The sequence below is a fragment of the Sminthopsis crassicaudata genome, chromosome 1 (assembly GCF_048593235.1).
Source record: "Sminthopsis crassicaudata isolate SCR6 chromosome 1, ASM4859323v1, whole genome shotgun sequence".
Lineage (NCBI taxonomy): Eukaryota > Metazoa > Chordata > Mammalia > Dasyuromorphia > Dasyuridae > Sminthopsis > Sminthopsis crassicaudata.
Window position 1 is genome coordinate 731,626,788 of NC_133617.1, and position 17,730 is coordinate 731,644,517.

Sequence of the window (17,730 nt, forward strand, 5' to 3'; positions counted from 1 at the left end):
CAGAAAAAGTAGTAGATTTGAAGTCTGAAGATTTGGCTTAAAAAGTGTCTCCAACACTGTGTGTGTGTGTGTGTGTGTGTGTATGTGTGGTATGTGTGTGTGTGTGTGTGTGTGTGTGTGTGTTGTGTGTATGAAAGAGAGAGAGAGAGAGAGAGAGAGAGAGAAGAAGAGAGAGAGACAGAGATAAAGAGAGAGAGAGAAAGAGAGATAAAGAGAAAGAGAGAGAGAGAGAGAGAGAGAGAGAGAGAGAGAGAGAGAGAGAGAGAGAGAGAGAGAGAGAGAGAGAGAGCGCAGTCATTGATTTTTTGGGGCTTTTGTTTCATCACACATAAAAGGAGGATTTGGGACTAGATATTCTCCAAGGCACATTCTAGGTCTGAAATATATGTACTCATGAATGATGGTTAGATCTGCCATCTTAAATAACTGGGCCAAAGAATATACAATGGAAACCTGCTAGAAGGTAGAATGTAAATTTCAGTTTCTATCTCCAGGTTTCTTAGTACTTTAGAGCTATAAGGTATCCTGATTTAAAAGATGTGTGTGTGTGTGTGTGTGTGTGTGTGTGTGTGTGTGTGTGTGTGTGTGTGAGAGAGAGAGAGAGAGAGAGAGAGAGAGAGAGAGAGAGAGAGAGAGAGAGAGAGAGACAAAGAGACAAACAGAGACAGAGACAAAGAGAGACAGAGACAGACAGAGACAGAGAGACAGGAACAGAGAGAGAGAGAGACAGAGAGACAGGAACACAGAGAGACAGAGGGGGGAGAGATAGACAGAGAGAGAGGCAGAGACACACAGGGAGACAGAGATAGACAAAGATAGAGAGACAAAGAGAGACAGAGACAGAAAAATTCAGAGAGAAACAGCGATAAACATAAGAGAAAGAGACAAAGAGACAGAAACAGAGACAGAAGATAATGAAGGGTGCAGAACCAAGTACATTTCAAAAAGGCAGTGAGAGGCAACGTGGTATAGTGAATAAAACATGGTCTTTAAGTTAGAAGGAGCTGGGTTCAAATTTTACCTCAGAACATACTGGCTATAGCATCACAGATAAGTCATTTAATTTCTCAGTTCCCTAGGAAACTTTCTAAAATGATTAATTACAGAATATCATCTACATTGATGAGAATATCCACAAATACATACAAGCTATATGTTGATCACAAGCAGCTAAGGGGATCTGAAATGGCACCTTATCCCTAGAAGGCAGACATTGGAGTGCTTTGCCATTTCCTTCTGCAATTCATTTTACAAATGAGGAAACTGAGGTAAACAGAGGGAAGTGACTTGCTCAGGATCATTCAGCTACTAAGTGACTGAGGCCAGTTTTGAACTCAGGAAAGCCATGACATCAGGCCTGGCTCTCTGTGCACTGTGGCACAGCCATATTATCTGGAATGGACTCAATAACAACAGCAAGTACATGGAAAACACACATTTTTCAACTTATATTTCCTCATGGTTCTCTTAGAAACTCTTTGGAACTGCTTGGATGACTGAAGAATCTCATCTCCGAGAAATTCACACTGTTGGAGTTCTGCGTGTCTTTGGGCCAGGAGTTTCATGGATTTTTCCGTCACCGTTTCTATAAGATCATCCACCTAAATGGACAGATACAAAGAAATAAGACAAACTTGAGTGCACCACAAACATGGAAAGTGAAGCTACTTTTGGAGAAAAAAAATCTTATTTTTTCTTTAAAAAGAAAAGGAAAGAAAAGAAAAGAAAAAGAAAAAGCGCTCATGCCTGCATTGATTTTTTAATTGGATCCACTAAAACCTATTTTATTGGACCTTATTGTTTCAGTTGCCATGCCATTCAGGTGGTCCTTATGTATATCCATCCTTAATTCTCATAATTAATATAATCCTGTATCGACATTTTCATTTTTAAATATTTGAATAGGAACTTTTGAAAAAGGTTTTTAAGTGTTTAAGTTTTGAATAATCAAGGCATAACTTTTTTATTAAAGTTTTTTTTTAATTTTCAAAGCATATACATAGATAATTTTTGACATTCACCTTTGCAAAACTTTGTGTTCCAAAATTTTTCTCTCCTTTTCCCTCATCCCCTCCTCTAGACAGGAGGGGATGTATATTAAACATGTGGAATTCTTCTATACCTATTTCCACAATTAGCATGCTGCACGAGAAAAATCAGATCAAAAAGAAAAAAAATGAGAAAAAAATCAAAATGCAAGCAAACAACAATAAAAAAGGTGAAAACACGATGTTGTGATCCATACTCAGTCCCCATGTCCTCTCTCTAAGTGCAGATGGCGCTTGCCATCACAAGACCATTGGGACTGAAGGCATAATTTAAAAATACATTTTAAGACTGTGAGCTACAGTCTCCAAAGAGAGAAGAAATAGCCCCATTTTGACAACCATGAAGAGGCACTTGGTAGGTATGAGTGGGCTGCAATCCTTTGAAATAATGATAATAATAAAAATAATAGAGATGATAATAACAATAACCAGCATTTGTATAGTCTTCTGATTTGCAAAGTGCTTTATATGATTTTCACAACAATCTAGTGGAATAGGGGCTGGAATCTCCATTTTATAGATGACAAAACTGAGATATGAGAGAGAGCTGCCGTGGTATGCCCAGAATCACAGAACTAGTAGGTGTTTGGAACAGGATTGGCAGTCATGTCTCCCATACTCCAACTGCAATGTTCTATCTTCAGAGAAATGGATGAGCAGAAGAGAAAATGAGCTGGACATATGACAGTTTTAAAGGATTCTAGATGGACAGTCATAGGGGACTCTTTCAGTCTGCATTACTGGAAAGATCTGTTCATATTTTGATGAGACTATAGACCCATTTAACTATTTGGATATTAGAAGCCCAAGATTTGCCAATTAGCAATTTACAAATGGCTAAATACGTTTAATAATATTTCAAGTTTAAATTAATTCATTTTAGTGCATAACCTATGGTAATGACTTCCTTCTCCCCACTCCCATCCCCTCTAAATCTTTATCAGGATTCTCAGTCCATTCTTTCTCCTTTTTTCTTTCCTTAGAAATCTTATTTTCATTCAAGAATCAGTTTAATTCCTGCATTTTATTTAAGGCCTTTCCTGATTCCCCCTTGTTCCTGGTGTCCTCTCCTCCTCTCCAATAACATTATAGGGGTGTTGGTGTAATGATTAGCACTTAAAAAATATTTTTAAAAAAGACTTGAATTCGAATCCTACTTTGCACCCTTACTATCTGAGTAACCTCTGGAGTGACTTCATCTTTCTGGAACTGTTTGTTTACCTGAAAATTAAAGAGGTGAACTTGATGAATTCTAAGGTCCTTTCCAAAGCAAAAATCTATGATTCTGTTTTATAAATATCTCTAAGTACACACATGTTATCTTCCTGATAAAATGGAATCCCTAAAGGCAGGGATTTCATTTTTGCTTTTGTATTCCTACTTCCTAGAAGAAGAATCCTTGATGCATGAATCACTTCATAAATTGGTGCTTTTTTCTTGCTTAATTTTCATTCATTGTTCCTTATTTGATGGTGGGAAATATATAATGGATTCTCTTTCCTTTTCTTCCCACACTCCAGCACAGACACTTTGCACAATTTTATAAATGTCTTTTCCGGCTTCTCTGTATCCCTCACATTTATCCATTTTGATTTCATCCTAATTAATATTAATATACAAAAAATTCTTTAAACGTTCCCCTTTTGTTGTGTATCTATCACGTCTTTATTTTTTAGACTTCCCGTACCATTTGCCTTATCACTTAAAATACAAAAGCAAAGCAAAAAAGCATAGACTGCTACCTGCATCTGAAGTTTTCCTACTGTCAAATCAGAAGCACAAAGGATGTTTTCCATGTTAGGTTTCTTTTTTCTAAGCATTGGGAAGTGCCGTCTCTTCTTTGATAAATATGAGACCTGGTGAAAGAATTGCAAAATGATAAGGCAAGGCGCCCTCCATTAATGCTTAAATAAGAATTTTTCCAAAGAACAATAACTCATAAGACATATTTGCTTATAAACTATGAACATCTGCCAGGTAAAAACATTTGGCTGACAGCCGTACATAGGCATATTATTTTCCACGCCCTGTGGATATGCTTTGTGCAAAGAGCTTTCTTTGAAGAGATCTGTAGGATGCAGAGAAACGAGAGGGCCTGACTCAGAAAGAATCTACAGCATCGAGAGAAAACAGGTCAAACATAAGTAGAAGGGGGAAAATTGCCTCTGGAACCACAGAGCGCAGTAAGTGATCTGAGCTTCCATGGACCAGTGCCTCCTAAAGCTCATTATTACTGGATCAAGCCATTAATTTGGGCGCACCGTTTGGCACATTCCTTTATTCTGATGGCTGAAGAGTCTGGGAACATGAAAAGAAAGCCCTGGGCTTTTTCTCCCCATGCATCATACTTCCTTCCCCACACCCTGGTTTGCTAGTTAAAGTACTTGCCCTATGAGATTGCCATGGGAAATCATTCCAAGGTCACGGCTCCTGGCTAATGAGCTCCGGTTTAATTTTCCCTTCCCTGTTCCTTCCTTATGCACTGACTAATCAGATTGCACACCTTTGTATAAATCCCATACCAAGTTGGCTGTGCTATCTACGCCCCACACCCCCTCTATGGACTTGGTTGAATGTGTTTACAACCAGGGTTGGAGCAAATGTAGCAGAGAAAGCAAAATTGTGAACCTAAGCCTTCGAGCCCCCTGATCATAGAGATCTATTTGGAGACCTAATTCCTCCATGAACAATCTACACACAGAGCAATATAGAAAATTGAAGTGATTACCACATCTGGATTATTCGAGACAAATCCCACTAACCTAAAATATCCAGATGGGTGAGGCCGAATTGATTTGGACTGTGGAATCAATCCAGAAAATTGCCCCAGTTCTCCACTCCAATTCACATATACTTAGAAACCCATAGAGTTCCACAGTAGGAAATCTTCCATATGCAAATACAGGAAGGAACTGTGATTTCTTCCGCACAGGGAGTCTCAGCACTAAAACTCACTCTACTAACACACATGACAACCTTTCTATGACAGTAGATAAGTATTAGGTGATTGCTGGAGATACAAAGAGGTTATATGACTTGTCCAAGATCATATAGCATGAAATTTTGTTCCTTCTCCACCTCCTCAAGATGCCTCCATCCTGGATCTTGTTCTCTTGATTGAGTGTCTAGTTGATACCATCATTTCATAATCACTTAGTTCTTCCTCCCCCAGCTCCTTTTTTTTTTTTTTTTCCTGAGGCAATTGGGGTTAAGAGACTTGCCCAGAGTCACACAGCTCAAAGTGTTAAGTGTCTGAGATCAGATTTGAACCCAGGTCCTCCTGACTTCAGGGCTGGTGCTCTAGCCACTGAGCCACCTAGCTGCCCCTCCCCAGCTCCTTCTTATATTTTGTTTTCCCCTATTAGAAACTGGGGCTGGAGTCAGGAACACCTAAGTTCAAATGTGGCCTCAAATACTGTAAGTCACTTTAAATATATTATCTAACATATTCTATCTAAATATATACTATATATATGTGTATATATATATATATATACTATTTAATAATACTCTCTAAATATAGACTTTAAAATACACTTTAAATATAAAATACACTTTAAAATATACACTTTAAAATCTGTATTAGTTTCCTCAACTGTAAGATGGTGATAAAAACAGTACCTGTCTCCCATGATTTTTATGAATATCAAATGAGATAAATATTTGTAAAGCACTTAATATAGTATTTAGCACACTATAGATGCTTAATAAATGTTTCTTCTCCTTCCTCCTTGAGAAAATTGTCTTGTTTGTTACATTTGTAACTCTATTGCTTTGCTCAGTTCCTGACACATATCTATGTGTCAACTAAGTCAATCTTTCTCTTTCTTCCTTTCTATTTTTATGTATTTCTGTGTATATTTATCTATCGATTTACCTATCTTCTTTCTTTCTTTCTTTCTTTCTTTCTTTCTTTCTTTCTTTCTTTCTTTCTTTCTTTCTTTCTTTCTTTCTTTCTTTCTTTCTTTCTTTCTTTCTTTCTTTCTTTCTTTCTTTCTTTCTTTCTTTCTTTCTTTCTTTCTTTCTTTCTTTCTTCCTTCCTTCCTTCCTTCCTTCCTTCCTTCCTTCCTTCCTTCCTTTCTTCCTTCCTTCCTTTCTTTCTTCCTTTCTTTCTTCCTTCCTTTCTTCCTTCCTTCCTTCCTTTCTTTCTTCCTTTCTTCCTTCCTTCCTTTCTTTCTTTCTTTCTTTTTCTTTCTTTCTTTCTTTCTTTTTTTCTTTCTTTCTTTCTTTCTTTCTTTCTTTCTTTCTTTCTTTCTTTCTTTCTTTCTTTCTTTCTTTCTTTCTTTCTTTCTTTCTTTCTTTCTTTCTTTCTTTCTTTCTTTCTTTCTTTCTTTCTTTCTTTCTTTCTTTCTTTCTTTCTTTCTTTCTTTCTTTCTTTCTTTCTTTCTTTCTTTCTTTCTTTCTTTCTTTCTTTCTTTCTTTCTTTCTTTCTTTCTTTCTTTCTTTCTTTCTTTCTTTCTTTCTTTCATCTATCTATCTATCTATCTATCTATCTATCTATCTATCTATCTATCTGTCTGTCTGTCATAAAATTTGAATTTAGGGCTTCCTGATTCCAATTACGGTATTCTACCTATGCCCTAGGCTATCTCTGTGAAATCACAAAAATCACAAAATTATTGGAATTGGAAAGGATCTCAGAGGATAGCTTGTCTAACCCACACTTGAACAAGAATCCCTTTGACAATACCCTGACCAATGACCAGCTTTGTCTTGACAACCTCCAGTATGGGAGAACTATGGCCCCCTAGTGGGGTCTCTCCTGTAACTTCCCCTGTTGCTTTTAGCTTTGCCTTCTTGGGACCAGTAAGAAAAAAATCTAATCTGTCTTTCATGTGATAGACTTTTACATCTTGAAGGCAGCTCTTATATCTCTCTCCTTGCCCCTTCCTCACCCCCAAGCTTCCCTTCTTCAAGTTAAAAATCTCCTAGCTCCTTCTACCTATGTTTTACCACATCTATTTTCAAACATACATGATATATATCAGTTCTTCTTTGATATTAATTTCTCCTGAAAGTCCGATAGAAGTATATTGTTGCTATTGGTCATCCTTCAGTTTCTTTTTTTTTTTAAAGCTTTTTATTTTCAAAGCATACATATGGCTAGTTTTCAGCATTCACGCTTGCAAAAAACCTTTCGTTCCAAATTTTTTTTCTTCCTTCCTCCCTCCCTTCCCCTCATCCCCTCCTCTAGATAGCAAGTAATCCAATATATATTAAACATGTGAAATTCTTCCATATTTCCGCAATTATTGTGCTGCACAAGAAAAATCAGATCAAAAAGGAAAAAAAATGAGAAAGAAAACAAAATGCAAGCAAACAACAACAACAACAAAAAGTGAAAATACTATGTTGTAGTCATCCTTCATTTTCTTTCTTTCTTTTTTTTTTTTTCTGAGACTGGGGTTAAGTGACTTGCCCAGGGTCACACAGCTACGAAGTGTTAAGTGTCTGGGACCAGATTCAAGGCTGGTGCTCTATCCACTTCGCCACCTAGCTGCCCCTATCCTTCATTTTCAAAGTGGACCAGTCTTTACAAGCTTGGGGTATGTATCCTCCTAATTCATCAGTGGGTTTGAGCCCTGTTAATTATCCTCAACCTTATTTAGCCCTTCTGCTGACACAGTTGTAGCTGCTATACATGATATAGCTTTTTAGAAACACAAGCTATACCACAGGTAAGAGTTAGGTGACAGGTAGATATCAAAAATGGATGAACAGCACTGAAAGAGGCTCAACAAACCCTTACACCAGAAGTTCTTGCCTTCCCTGAATACCTCATAAACTCCAAATGAGTAATTTTATTTAGTTTCAATTTGAATTAGCACTGGATATAATATGATTAGACCTATGAAGTCCTGTGAAATAGACCTGGGAGACAGGATTATTGGATTCAAAGTGAATCAATAGTTTGACATGGCAAACTAAAAAAATAAAAAACCATTACTATCTTTGGCTTTATTTGGCACTTGAAATGGAATAATCTTTTAGTATTAAAGAAACTCTTGAAATGGCATGTTAGATTGCTCCGGATTTAAAAGGCCTTTGGAAGTAATTTTATTTTATTTTATTTTTCAATTTTTATTTTATTTAGTAACATTGATTAATTTCTGATTTTTATTGAAGAATGGGGGAAAGATGTGGAGAAGAACATGAACTGAATGGGAAAAGAGCATTGTGTAAGTGGTTTGGAGAAGTTTGAATTTGTGAAGGAGATTAGAAATTGAATCTCAAAAGGAGACATTTAAAGAAGTTTGGGAGAAATTGGAAGGAGAGAGATCTTCGACCAGATAGATACTGGTCTCAATTTTATTTCTGAGATGAAAGAGCAGAAGAATCATGGACATTTAGAGAGGTTATAAAAGTACAAAGGAAGTCAAAGACTCAAAAGGAGAAAGGGAGAAAGTGTGTTGGCAAAGTAAATAAGAAAAAAGTAAGTGTAACAATTAAAGGGTAAAACAAGTTGGTAGATTAAATTGGTGGGTGGGGCACTGGAAGACTGAAGGGAAAGTGAGTTATTCTGAGAACAATGAAAGGAAATACAGTGATATAGTGAAGTTGTCAGGAAGTGTGAATTGATTATTAACGTTTTAATTAAGTGATTGTAGTTAAGGAGTGAACATGTATTATAATTGCATTATTTAATGATAGTAAATGAACAAGTATTTATTTTTAAAACAAGACTAAAAAATCTCTACCAGTTGGAAAAAAAGGAAGAAAATTTACAGTGATTTGCTTCCAATATGTGAGGTCATCAGTAACAAGTGATGGTCATCAGTGTTCCAAATATAGATTTATCTGGAGAAGAAGATGGAGACTTGAAGATTTCACCATCTCCAGGATGTTAAGAAGAATGACATATTAAAAGGAAACAAAAGCAAAATTTCAACTTGAAAAAAAATTAGGAAGGGGGGAAGAGAAAAGGCAATCTGAAGGGATTCTAATAGAAGGGATAAAAGTATATTACATACAGAAGAGAAGGAAGAAGCCATATTCCAAGGAGAGTGTAAGGACACATCAAAGGCTCTTCCTCAAGAGAAAGTGCTCTGAGAAGGAAGAAGCTATTTGTGCTTTCAAGAAACATCTAGTAAAACCTCAAGAGCTCTATCATGTGAGGTATCATCCAGTATGCACCAGCCAAAAAGAAGAAGAAGCAAAGAAGTTGACTGTTCTCTACTCTGGCAGGTATTGATCTACCTGAGGACCCCAACTGAAGTGTTGTCTCTCTGGGGTCATGTATCTAAAGTATAACAGAGAACATCTTGAGACTTCTCAAGACGATAAAATCACTTTTATTTGAGGAATCCTGTAGATACATGTGGTGCAGCCAGAAGAAACCTGAAAAAAAAATTGCCTAAGATCAAAACAACTTGGACCGGGGGCATCCAGGTGGTGCAGTGGATAGAGCACCAGTCCTGAAGTCAGGAGGACCCGAGTTCAAATCTGGCCTCAGACACTTAATACTTCCTAGCTGTGTGACCCTGGGCAAGTCACTTAACCCCAATTGCCTTAGCAAAAAACAAAACAAAACAAAACAAAAAACAAAAAAACAACAAAAAAAAAAAAAGAAAAGAAAAGAAAACAAACAAACAAAAAAAAAAACTTGGATAGAAATTGAAAACCATAGCAGAATAGGTTGTGATTTCCTCACTGTTGTCCATTAAAAGAAAGGGACACAGGAAGAAAAAAATTAATTTGGGAACTAAACACCTGTATAAGATAAGGAGGTATCTGAGAATGAGATTTGACCATGACTTGTGGACTATGGTTTGAAAATTACAGAACAGCTAATCAGGAAAGGCTAAGAATGTATTTGCCAAGTGTGTTCCAGATCTAATTAAAAAGGCTTGGGGGCAGCTAGTTGGTTAGCTCTGAAGTCAGGAGGACCTGAGTTCAAATTTGATCTCAGACACTTAACACTTCCTGGCTGTGTGACTCTGGGCAAGTCCTTTAACCCCAATTGCCTCAGCTAAAAAAAAAACAACAATAAATAAATAAATAAATAATGTGTGGATTACTTTTTTTTTTTTTTTTTTTTTTTTTTTTTTTTTTTTTTTTTAAAGGCTTTAAACTAAAAACGATGGAAGGAGAAGATTCCTTGTGTATATACCCCAAGCTAAATACCATAAGAGTAGCTACAATGAAGGAAAAAGAGTAGTTGTTGATGGGTGCATAGATAAAACCCGGGAAAGATATATATCTATATAGCAAAATCCATGCCCTCAAATTACCATATAGAAATTCTCAAAGCTGATGTATTCTGATGGAAGTGGATATCTTCAACATAGAGAAGATCTCATCCAGTTCCAATTGATCAATGATAGACAGAATCAGCTACACCCAGAGAAGGAACACTGGGAAATGAGTGTAAACTGTGAGCATTTTTAATTTTTTTTCCCAGGTTATTTTTACCTTTCGAATCCAATTCTTCCTTTGCAACAACAACAACAACAACAACAAAATTTGTTTCTGCACATATATATTGTACCTAGGATATACTGCAACATATTTAATATATATGAGAATTTCTGCCATCTAGGGGAGGGGGTGGAGGGAAGGAGAGGAAAAATTCAGATCAGAAGGAAGTACAAGGGATAATGTTGTAAAAAAAATTACCTATGCATATGTACTGTCAAAAAATGTTATAATTATAAAATTAATTTTTTAAAAATTAAAAAGAAAAAAAATAAAATGTGTAAGCAGGAGTAATTGGACCATTTGTTTGGATAATTGGAAAGGCATTGTTTGTATAAACTGAGATGACATATATAACCTAGTGCATGAGAGCATTAGAGTCCAAAATGACCTCGATAATCAAGAGTATTTGGTCAAATTCAATAAAGTAATAAATAATAAAGATTATTATCTTTTCATGAAAAAAAAAGAAAAAAAAAGAAATCCTCAAAGCTTAGGTAACAAGAAGGATGACCCAGAGGTGCATTGTTTTACATATTTTTGCAAATCTCTTTAATATCTGGTTTAAAGTTGGATTCTCATGTCTGATTCTGCATTCAGTTTGTTTTGATAGAATATGAGGAACATTTGACATCACCCATGTATGTAAGTAGAAAAGGGAGGAGTAGTTATGAGCAAATAATATCTTAATATTCTTTGGAAAATAGTTTTTACCTCATGGAGGAAGGAGAAGAAACAGGCATTTATGCCTGGTACTATGCTAAGTGTTTTACAAGTATTTCTCTCATTTGGTCTTCATAAAAACCAGGGGAGTTTTTATGATGCCAGTGCAATTATTATCACCATTTTACAGATAGTGACTTGCTCACATAGCTAGTAATTATCCATTGAGGTCACATTTGAATTCAGGTCTTCCTGGCTCAGTGCTCTACCTACTGTGTCACTCTAATAAAAATAAAAAATAAATAAATTTTTAAAAAAGGATATATCTTTTTTAGAGAAGAGAGCACTCGGTGGAGATGTGATAGAAGTGAATTCTCAGTGGAGACATGATTACTATGTCAAATATTTGAAGTGCTGTATGAGGAGGAAGTCAGTTTATTCTGTTTTATTAGATTTGTTGTTTTTAAATTACAAAACCAGGAATAATGGGTGGAACTTATAAAAATAGCAAATTTAAACCTGATGTCAGAAAAAAAAATCCAATAATCAGAGGTTTCCAAAAGATTGATGTACCTTTACAGGTGAGAGGTTTTCCTTCAAAGTCAAAGGAGGAGCTGGATAATCATGTGTCAGGTAGAATATAATGAGGATTCCTTTCACTAATGACTTGGAACAGATAGCTACTGAGGGATTTTCCAACTCTCAAATTCTGCTTAAGAATTCTATTTAATTCTATTTCAGGTGCAAATTATACTTCCAGATTCTTTGAAAAAAAGTTGAAAGAGTAAAAGAATAAAGGATTAAAATGGATTTAAAAAAAAGTCTCAAGGAGAAGAAATAGATGGTTGGCAAGGCAAAGTAAGTATGAAAAGAGAAGTGGGGGAAAATGGAGGTTGAAATGGATGGGTAGAGTAGATTGACAGTTGTCAGAGTGGACAGAAGGTTAAAGGGAAGGGAGGAGAGTTATCCTTGTGACTAAGGTTAGAAAGTTAGGTGAGGATATCAAATTATTGAGGTGATAATTACCTATAGAAATTGTTAAAAGAACTTGAGATGCAGTAGAAATGACAAATAGAAAATAACAACAAAAGGCTAAAAATTACAGATTATTGGAAAGCAGGGAGAATTCTGCAGTGACTCACATTGAATGAGCAGTGTTTATATTTCTGACACAGTCTAGTGTCTGTTATTTTATTCTAATTATAGATTAAGTTTCCTCCTGGAAGAGATAAAGGGACTCCATACTCCAAAGAGATTGAGAGGGGTTTAAAGTGGGGATTAAATCAGAATAAAAAAGATCTGGGGCAAACAAGAAGGCTTTTGATCTTTGTCAGTTTAGGAAATGGAAGAATGAGAGGAGAAAAATATACTTAAAAACAGATTTAAGATTTTTCTTGAAGAGAGAGATAATTGGATGTTTTGAGGAGGCAAAAGATGGTTGTACTTCAAGAAATGATAAAATTGAGCCAGAGGTTGTGCCAAATGAGAGACCATCTAATAAGGATCAAAGAAATGAATGAAGTGAAGAATAGTAGTTGTCGATAACTTTCTCTCACAGGGGCATTGGTTGCCCTGAAAACTACAATGGACATTTCTGCAGTCTCTTGGGGACATGTATCTAAAATATAACAGACAAACCACAAGGCTTATCAAAATGGATGGTTAACATCTGTTTCTGGTGATTCATGTGGACATAAATGATACTCAGAAGGAACATTAAAAATATTGCTAAATTGTATGAAGTCTTGTGCAAGCCAGTGAAAATTATAGTGAGACAGATGGTTTTTCCCTCACTATTGCCCATTGAAGGCAAAGAATGCAAAGGAGAAACACTCATTTGGAAAGTGAACAGCTGGCTAAGAAATTGCTTCCTGAGGATGGGTATTTGGGCTTTTGGACCATAGTTAAAACATTGACATCATGCATGTGCTCCTAACAGAGGCTGATAAGAATATCTTCTGGTTGTCTGAAAAATCAAAGGAAAAGGTTTTCAATGAAAATGCATGAATGAGAGGGAAAACTAGGATCCTACATGGATCCTAGCCTATCTACACTGAAAGAAGAATCAAAATTGAGCCACTTAGATTTATAGGAGAAAGATCTTAGAAAGAACCCAATAGTAAAACCCATGACCTCAAATGTCTACACCCAGATCTCTCAAATGTAAGCAATAACTATCAAGTATGGAACCGTGATGAAATAAATAATGATGAGAGACTTCATTATCCAGATAGCTGCTAGAGCTCTCTGACAAAAGCCAATCAATTCTCGACTTACTTTAAGAACAATGTCTTTCTTCAGAAGGGTGGATCCCAGCAAAGGGATATTCTATTCTAGATCTGATTTTTACTAGCAGAAATAAACTTGATATTAGGGTATAAATAATGGAAGAGAAGGTGGAAGGCAAGTGAGCACTCCTTTCAAGAATCTAGCTTGCGAAAGAGAAAACCCAAAAGAGCAGAGGAAGGATTGGGCTTATTTTGTTTGGTTCCGGAAGACAGAACTAGAAAAAATGAGGAGGAAAATTTTAAAATAGGCAAATATAGATTTGATTTCCTGATAAATATCCCAATGATTAGAGCTGCTGAAAAGTGAAGTGAGCTGTGGGTTCTCCCTATTAGAAGTATTCAAGCAGAGATTGAACTTCTCTGGAGTTCTGGGAGTAGGGATTCTGTTTTTGGTGTGAGTTGGTCTAGATGGCCTCTATCATTATTTCCAACTCTAACTTCTGGGATCATGGACTCATTTTACCTTTTGAAGTCCAGAAGGGAGGGGGGTCACTGAGAGCCGCCTTGTTGTCCTTCTGGCTCTTACAAGGGTATTTCCTCCAGTAATCTCTTCAGTTTCTGCTTCTACAACATCCAATTGAATAGTTGCTTTAAGAAAGGGAGAAAAAGTGGATAAGAATCACAAATATGAATGTTTTATTCATAGTAAACATTTTTATCTATTCACTACTACATCCAGAAGCCATGATCTAGTGAGAACAGTATAGGATTTGGTATCAGAGAACCAGAATTCAAATTATGGCTCTGTAACTTTTTGTGTAACATTAGACACTTAAGTCTAAGACATCTTAAGTCACCATTTTATTGGGCCTCAGTGTCCCCCTTTATAAAACAGGTAGCTTAGGTTTGATATTATCTCATGTCATGAATTTCTGGTTTTATTAATGTGGACAATTTCTTTCCCAGTGAAGATTATAACCTCTCCACACATTTGTAAACAATCTTTTTTTTTTTTTTTTTTGGCAAGACAATTGGGATTAAGTGACTTGTCTGGGGCCACACAGTTAGTAAATGTTAAGTGTCTGAGGTCATATTTAAACTCAGGTCCTCCAGACTTCTAGGCTGGATCTCTATCCATTGCACCATCTAGCTGCCCCTGCAGATAACCTTTGTGAGCTTCATATGATGAGCCACTCTAAATCTGGAAATCTTGGTCCTTCAAAAAAACCCCAAAAAACAAACAAATGGAAAAAAAAACAAACCCATGACCAACCTCTTCACCCTAGAGAAATATTTGAACAGAACTAGAAAGAGAAGATTAAGAAGCCTTATTGCTGGAAAAAAACACTTTGGAAGTTATTAATGATCACCCTTTTGGTGGAGCTGGATTTTCCTGAATAAGCCTCTTCTTCTCTCCTATGCCCTTATTATTTTTTTTTTTTTTGGTCACCAAAGCCTCTGTGGAAACCAGTTCACAGTGGAAGTGGGGTCATCTCTTTAAGACATGATTTTGAAGTTTAATCCTGAACTCTGTAAGTGAAGAAGAAGAAAAGGTGATAACTTATCTTATGCAGGGAGGGCAAGAATATGTCCTGAGAGTTTCTAGTTGATTGAGATGGATTTTAGGCAGTAAATTGTTATTGATGCAGTAGGGAGAATGGTTTTGGTATTACTCACTGACATAGAACAAGAAATTAAAGCTAGCCAGGGTTTTGGAAGTGAGAGAAGGAATCAGCTCTCCCCTTGTTCCTGACCTCCTCACCTTTCCCTTGTTCCCTCTGTCTAGGTAAGTCAGATTAATAGCGTGTTTTCTCTGTTGTGATTTTTTCAATAGAAATGTATAGGTCAATCCATGCTAGGTTATTATTACAAGATGCTTGGATGCCTGTAGTAGTGACTGCTTTTTTCCAGCAGAGTGGGTCTGTTTGAAAAAGTAATCAGTCAACTGAAAACACCAGATTTATTTATAAAACACAAATACACATAGATACACACAGACACTGACATAGATATAGATAGTAAAACAGACAAATAGAGAGGCAGAAATTCGAATTTATTTGGTATGGACTCCCTACATATACTAAAATACTATAAGGGATTTCCTTTCCTTCCTTCCTTCCTTCCTTCCTTCCTTCCTTCCTTCCTTCCTTCCTTCCTTCCTTCCTTCCTTCCTTCCTTCCTTCCTTCCTTCCTTCCTTCCTTCCTTCCTTCCTTCCTTCCTTCCTTCCTTCCTTCCTTCCTTCCTTCCTTCCCTTCCTCCCTTCTTTCCTTCCTTCCTTCCTTCTTTCCCTCCCTCTCTCCCTTCTTTCCCTCCCTCTCTCCTTCCCTCCCTCCTTCCTTCCTCCCCTCCCTCCCTCCTTCCCTCCCTCCCTCCCTCCCTCCTTTCTTCCCTCCATTCCTCCCTCCCTCCCTCCCTCCCTCCTTTTCCTCCCTCCCTCCCTCCTTCCTTCCTTCCTTCCTTCCTTCCTTCCTTCCTTCCTTCCTTCCTTCCTTCCTTCCTTCCTTCCTTCCTTCCTTCCTTCCTTCCTTCCTTCCTTCCTTCCTGAGAATTGGGATCATCTAAATCAGCCCCTTTCTTTTAGATGAGGAGACTGAGGTCCAGTGAGTGAAAGAGACATTTCTAAAATTGTGTTGGTACAAAGTGAGCAGAGCAGGGATCTTTATCCTCTAATTCCAAATCCACCATTTTTTCCACTTCATTTCCTTGCTTCACCTCCCTCCCTCACCCTGTCCTCCCCTCTCTATACAAATGTCCATTTCATTAGTTACCATTTTGTGGAAGTTTTCCTATTTGGGGCTTGGCAAATAATCTTGGAGATGGCCGCTCCTTGGCAATTCTAGAAAGGAGGCTCTGCCTGTTTGAAAAGAGAGCTTCCTTGTGGTTTGAGGGGTAGCTCTTATTGGACTTTGCTACTTTGATTCTGTATTGCTCAGGTAATGTTCTCTTGAAAGCAGTCTTTATTTTCTTCATAAAATTTTTCTTCTTATTTTCTGGACTTTGTTGTGATTCTAGGTCACTCCCACTGGAAGATTCCTCTTTGGGGACCAGTAGATTTTGTTTAGCTAAGTTAGTAGACACAGCTCTATGCCACCTTAGTAAAGAGAGGAGAACTGTAATTAAGGTCCTCTAAGCAAATAAAATTTGAAGTCACAAAAATAAACTTTCAAAGGTTGGCCACATCTGCCCAGTACCCACACAAATGACCCACTGAATTAACTTAACAAGGGAAAAAAAGGTTAATTTAATCAGTCACTTGGACATATGTAAATAACTAGGTTATTGATTTGTTTTTTCACTTTTTAAGCAACTGTTTAGTATTATAAAGACCCAGACATGTGGTCAGTCATTGGCAACCATTGAGGGCCTACAGGACTCAGAAAAATAAAATAGTGGGACAGAAAGCTATTTAGTATTTATATGATGCTTTAAAGATAGCAAAATACTTGATATAAGTCCTTACTTAATCTTTCCAAAAGAGCTAGAAAGGCCTGTAGGAAACATCAGGGCTAACACCTTCATGTACCTGAAGAGGAAACAGGAGTTCCCTGGGAGCAAAATCTATATGCCTAGTGATAATATTTTTATTGATATGTTTTAAAAATATTTCTCCATCCTCTCTCCTCCTGCCCTAAACTTAGTAGGAACAACAGCAGTCAGTGATAATGGAGGAAAAGGAAGGAATAAGCATTTACAAAGTGCCTCCTGTGTGCCAGATACTGTGTTAAGTGCTTTACAAATATTAATTTACAATATAACATAGTAGTAGCTATAGTAACTGACACATAGAACACTTTCAAGTTTACAAAGCGCTAAGTATCATTTACTCATTCATTCATTCATTCAATAAGCATTTATAAAGTGCTTCTTCTCCCTCCTTCTCCCTCCATATCTTGGAGTGAACTAGTTAGATTTGTTTCTTAAGGACCATGCTTTAAACCTAAAATCACTCTGACTCATTGATTGACCAACAAAAGATCCCAGTCCTAGCCCATTGAGTCTTTGTTTGGGTCAGGGTTGCCTCAGAGTGAGTGTAAATAGCAATTATTTCTGTTTTGGGCAAAAATCCTGAGGGTCTTCACCTCCCAGAATGATTACTTTTATTTATTTTTATTTATTTATTATTTAATTTTTATTTATTTTTTAAAGTAGGTAAAGAAAAGTCATTCTTTGTCTCATTTCTTTCTTATCTAGCCTTAATCACTGAATGGATGTTGTTTCAGTCAAACTGAGATTTGTTAAAGACCTTAATTTATAAAGGCCAAAGTCTTCCACTGCATTTGGGGCCATTTCCAGTCATTCTGATCTCTGTCTGACCACTGAACCCAAATGGCTCTGGAGGGGAAAGTGAGGCAGGTGACCTTGCACAGCCCTCCCT

At 36.7% G+C, this 17,730-nt stretch overlaps 1 protein-coding gene across 1 annotated transcript in view; it reads right to left on the bottom strand.

Moving 5' to 3' along the window:
- Positions 1–1,403: 1,403 nt before the first annotated feature.
- Positions 1,404–17,730, bottom strand: part of C1H3orf49 (chromosome 1 C3orf49 homolog) — a 20,037-nt gene continuing 3,710 nt past the window's right edge. The window contains exons 2-5 of the mRNA XM_074283116.1: positions 16,124–16,446; positions 13,878–14,002; positions 3,791–3,904; positions 1,404–1,601 (exon numbers count right to left, since the gene is read on the bottom strand). Coding sequence (XP_074139217.1) covers positions 1,404–1,601; positions 3,791–3,904; positions 13,878–14,002; positions 16,124–16,446 — 760 coding nt within the window. The remainder of the gene's footprint in view (positions 1,602–3,790; positions 3,905–13,877; positions 14,003–16,123; positions 16,447–17,730) is intronic.